The sequence below is a fragment of the Priapulus caudatus genome, unplaced genomic scaffold (assembly GCF_000485595.1).
Source record: "Priapulus caudatus unplaced genomic scaffold, Priapulus_caudatus-5.0.1 Scaffold86, whole genome shotgun sequence".
In the NCBI taxonomy this organism is placed as follows: domain Eukaryota; kingdom Metazoa; phylum Priapulida; class Priapulimorpha; order Priapulimorphida; family Priapulidae; genus Priapulus; species Priapulus caudatus.
The window spans coordinates 148,800-152,138 of NW_014577147.1; the positions used below are offsets into that span (position 1 = coordinate 148,800).

General features: G+C 42.2%; 1 protein-coding gene across 1 annotated transcript in view; it reads right to left on the reverse strand.

Annotated features, from left to right (window-relative positions):
• Positions 1-3,339, reverse strand: part of LOC106804757 — a 51,525-nt gene that overhangs the window by 43,950 nt on the left and 4,236 nt on the right. The window contains exons 2-4 of the mRNA XM_014806079.1: positions 1,904-2,004; positions 544-606; positions 129-305 (exon numbers count right to left, since the gene is read on the reverse strand). Of these exons, the coding sequence (XP_014661565.1) occupies positions 129-305; positions 544-606; positions 1,904-2,004 (341 nt within the window). The remainder of the gene's footprint in view (positions 1-128; positions 306-543; positions 607-1,903; positions 2,005-3,339) is intronic.

The window sequence follows — 3,339 nt, forward strand, 5'->3', positions numbered from 1 at the left end:
ATTATATTGTTATTGTTGTTGTTGTTGTTGTTGTTGCTGCTGCTGTTGTTGTTATCGATTGATTGCTTTTAGGCACCATTGAAAATTTATTAAAAAAAGTGTACTGATGGAATGAATAACAACAATACCGGTTATCTCATATGTTTTTGATAACTCGCTATCTTGAGGAGAATCGGTGTTATCCAGCTGTCCGTCGTATGTTCCTAGAGGCACCGCCTCGTAGTGCGGATGCAGTTTCTTCTTCAGTACCCGTTTCAGGTAAGAAAGATGAAGCTCTATACCATACAGGTCCACCTCTATGTGGTCTAAAGAAATTCGGCACACATCATTAGGAACCTTAACAGAGGGTATAGATTGATGAACACACACACGTGATTACTTACATATTTACATGTCATGACCGATTACTAAATTAATTTATTGATTTAAGGTATGTTAGTCTGGCTGGTCTGATGACAGATCTATCGATCTGTTAGGCGTTCTGCTAATATATTTGCGAAATGCATATTTGACAATGAATTAATGTGGAAATTATTGAAATACCTGCAGGAGGGTTGTTATTATTCGGATATCCGTAGCCTCCATTCGGATTGCAGACATCGGTACCTTCAGCAAGCAACGGGAATAATGCGTTACCATACATAACGCCAGCACGATAATAGTTACTGGCTAATCATTAAACGAAATTTAGGAGATAAAACGCTTCTAGATGTACAACGCTTTGGGAACACGACCTACGGTGGGGATTAACAATGCCATTGGGTTTTATTTCAACCTACGCCGATTACCATATACGTTTCTCCATCCGCACAGTAGGCCTATATACATATACCGGCAAGGTCCGGCATAATATACGCGATGTAGTAGTATTTCTTAAAAGCGCCGTATCCATCGACGCTTCGAAGCTAGCATTAGTGTAACTCAGTGTGATACTTCACATGTGTGTTTAAAAGTTGCCGTTGGGCACGTGAGTTGCCCAGTGGGGGTTCAAATAATGTATGTCAGCACGCAGCTGGGTACGAAACTGGGTTTTGAGATCTGAAACTGGGTTTTGAGCGTAGAAACTAAGTTTCTAGCTCTGAAACCTAGTTTCTTGACTGGAAACTTAGATTCTAGCCACAAACACCCACCTGCCAAAAAAGGTCCCTGCGAGGAATCTTGGTGTCTCGAATTATGATACAAATGGCGCGGTTGAAAGTGGGTTTCTTGCTGAAATCTAGGTTCTTGCTCCCAAAACCTAGTTTCTTGCTCAAGAAACTAAGATTCCAGCGATAACTGCGGTTATAGGGCTAGAAACCAGGTTTCATGCTTGAGCAAGAAACTAGGTTTTGTGAGCACGAAACATGGTTTCGTGCGAAGAAACTTGGTTTCTCGAATTATGATACAAAATACTATATACGGTGTTAGTAAGACTGGCATACTAACGACGAAACGCGCCTTGCATGGCTGTTATCGCTATCCGTTTTACGTTAACTCCGCAGTTGTGCACGTTATTGCGTAATTCTCTCGCGCTTCTGTGTTTACGGACACTGACGCCGGCTGGCTTCGGGTAATTCCTTAAGATTCAACGTGTGGCAGACATGGGGACGTCTGAAATCATTCTAGCGTAACTACGGATCTCTGCACTATTATTGGAGCACAGGCGTTTGGACCGATTAAATTACAAAATAATAGTAAATTAAACAAACACGAAATATAGTTACTAGCAAACATTCAACTGTTATATACTCTTCATTGCCTAAAAATACCCCAAATAAATGGCCTCCATATACTCCTCTACCGCACACAATCTCGCTGTCCACATGACAGTGTTGCACGAGTTGTAAATTTGTGTGCAGTGTTGTATGTACGAAAAGAAACTGCCCATGTGCCTGTGATCCTGAGCATAGACAGCAACACTTACCAAATATGGGCAGACGTTTTCCGTCACCTGTTAGCGCCCGGTACACTCGTCGCTTGATCTGCGTGTGGACGTCAATATCTGCAAGCAGTTGACACACACACCTATATATACATATATATATATATATATATATATATATATATATATATATATATATACTAGCTATTACCCGTCCTCCAGACGGGTTTGAGTGGGGTCTGATTTGAGGATGGCGGTTTAACCATTTATCTCTCACTTTTATTTGAGGATGTATTAATTTTACAGTAAACGAAAGACACTGATATTTAGACTCGAGTCATATATCAATATTTGTTTCAAAAAAGTTGTATCTAAATAATAAAATCTGACATTTTACCTTAAAATGACATGTAATTTAAAAAAAAAGGGAAATGGGGTGATTTCATAGTACAATTTCACTTATTTAGATATTATTTTTGAAAATATTTTTTTGGTTAGAAGCATCAATAATAAGTGAAATTCTTAAAAAAAAAATATATTGAGTAGTTTTGAAGATATATTTTCTTGAAAGTCAGAGGACGGCGGCGGGCACGGTTACACCTCCCGTTGTCAAATATTTGCACACACGCGCGCACACACACATCACACACACGCGCGGCCGCACGCACACACCGCATTCAAACACATACGGGCATGCGCACGCACAATCACACGCGCACCCACGCACACACATACCATATTTACACACAGACGGGCGCGCACACGCACACGCACACACGCACACGCACACACGCACACACGCGCACACACGCGCGCACACACACACGCGCGCGCGCACACACACACACACACACACACACACATACACACACACATACATACACATACACATACACACACATACAACTGCAGCCGTCTCTAGTTGGGGTTTGTCTTAAATTTTCGCCTCACAGCTGTGTACGGCAGTGATTGGCTGTTTATATACACCGCAGCCGCAATGGCTTTGGTGTGTGCGTGTGTGCGCGTGCCGGTGGGCGTGCGTGCGTGCCGTACGTGCGTTTAATGTGGCTTGCTATGCTAGGTGAAGGCCCCACATAATTAAATGCTTATTATTATGCCTTTAATTTATATTTAGTATAGCTATATTATCATTAAAACCCGTGAGAAAACACATTAATACTTTAACACAATTTCAAAAGGTTATAGCATGTATAGTGTGGTATGTGTGTGCTCTAACGAACGAAACAATCGAAACAATTGTGACAATCGAAACGGCGTCTAAAAATGTGAGAGCATTGGGAGCCGGGTAAGCGCGGGCACGGTTACACCTCCCGTTGTCAAATATATTTGCACACACACCACACACACTCGCGCACGCACGCACACACCGTATTCACACACATACGGGCATGCGCACGCACAATCACACGCACACCCACGCACACACACACACACACACACACACACACACACACACA